This window comes from Carassius gibelio, chromosome B13, assembly GCF_023724105.1.
Source record: "Carassius gibelio isolate Cgi1373 ecotype wild population from Czech Republic chromosome B13, carGib1.2-hapl.c, whole genome shotgun sequence".
Taxonomy (NCBI): Eukaryota; Metazoa; Chordata; class Actinopteri; order Cypriniformes; family Cyprinidae; genus Carassius; species Carassius gibelio.
In genome coordinates this window covers 85,267-86,830 of record NC_068408.1, presented here as the reverse complement: position 1 = coordinate 86,830, position 1,564 = coordinate 85,267, and the positions used below count along the sequence as shown (strand labels likewise).

At 38.7% G+C, this 1,564-nt stretch overlaps 1 protein-coding gene across 1 annotated transcript in view; it reads left to right on the top strand.

Moving 5' to 3' along the window:
- Nucleotides 1-1,564, top strand: part of LOC127970435 (fatty acid-binding protein, adipocyte-like) — a 3,315-nt gene extending 1,751 nt beyond the window's left edge. Inside the window, exons 4-5 of the mRNA XM_052573029.1 lie at nucleotides 1,252-1,425; nucleotides 1,531-1,564. Of these exons, the coding sequence (XP_052428989.1) occupies nucleotides 1,252-1,425; nucleotides 1,531-1,564 (208 nt within the window). The remainder of the gene's footprint in view (nucleotides 1-1,251; nucleotides 1,426-1,530) is intronic.

Sequence of the window (1,564 nt, the reverse complement as noted above, 5' to 3'; positions counted from 1 at the left end):
TGCGTGAGAAAATTGATGTGTGGCGTCACGTGAGAGTTGGCAGCTATGGCCTTAGCAGTCAAATCAAATGAAAAACTAAACCGTGCGAGCGAGGTTACATTAGTCACATTAGAAAATGAAGTTGTATGTTGTGTTTGAATAATTACGTATCTTATTTATCTGAGGTAAATTAAACCAAATACTCACGTATGATGGATAAAGAATTAGACAGCACGATGAGCCCATCATTATGACGTCTGATAAATCATGTAATCTGGGTGTCTCTGTGTAGTCTTGATAATTATCCAGTCTCATATGCCATGTATTTACCAGGAGATTAAAAATAATTCAAGTGGAACAATAATATTTGGTGTTGAAGGAGATGGAGCTGAGCATTATTATTATTATATTATAATAATAAATGTTCCTCCTAACTCCAGGCCTTATTCTCATGTCAGATATAACTGTGATGTTCTGCAAAACAACAAACTTTAAAACCCTTTTTTCTTCCTGGTGAAGATCAGATGGTCAGATCTGTTTTCTCTCAGGTACATCTCAGTGTGAGCTTCACAGTGAACATTACTACATCTCTCTCCTCAACGAGTCCATATCAACAACACAAATATATCTAGGTTTCATGTCCACCTATTTCACGAGTTCACCCTTACATCTAATCTGAAGGCAAATAGTAGGCATATTTTGGCGTGCTGTCCTGGGGGAGGGGTCCGGGCCCGGAGCATAGCCCGAACCTAAATAACTCCCCCTATCCCTAATTTGGGATAAATAGATTAGAAGTGAGGAGTTGGGGTGGAGGAGGGTTGCCGAAAAACTGTCGTGGGACAGTAGGTAGGAAGACTGGATATATATACGCTTGCGTGCTATTTAAGATGATTAGCTAAACGAGGTGCACCTGTGCCAAATTGGATGATTATCTGATCGTGCTTCTCCCGAACTTTGTTAATAAAACCACATATGTGGAGATCAAAATAATGACCATTATCTAAATCTTCTTCAGTAGTTAATGTTAGAGCTCAAGTAGTTTGGGAATATTTATGGGAATATTTCAGTCCTGTTTGTTGAGTTAAATCTGAAGTAATTTCAGTTTGAGTCTGAAGTCTATTAAAATGGGACTTGACTCTGAGTCACTCTCTGTGTCTGGTTTAATAATTGATATATATAAATATATATTACATCTGTGTTTTTCATCAGTTATATTGGACACAAGTCAAGCTCTGTAATAACTCATTTTAATCTTCTGTATATTCTCTGCAGTCTCTTCGACTGTTTTATTGGAGAGGAAGGCTGTGCTGCTCTGATTTCAGCTCTGAGATCAAACCCCTCACACCTGACAGAACTGAATCTGAGCTGTAATAAACCAGGAGACTCAGGAGTGAAGCTGCTCTCTGCTCTACTGGAGGATCCACACTGTAAACTGAAGAAACTAAAGTGAGTCTCATCACATCTCAGTAACTGTAAGGTTTGGAGTAAAAAGTAAAAACTCAGAAGTGTTTTCTGTAGAATTGGTTTTGTTTGCTGCCCCCTCACCCTCAGTTCAGACCCTTTAAACTCTCAAGCATCCTTCTGA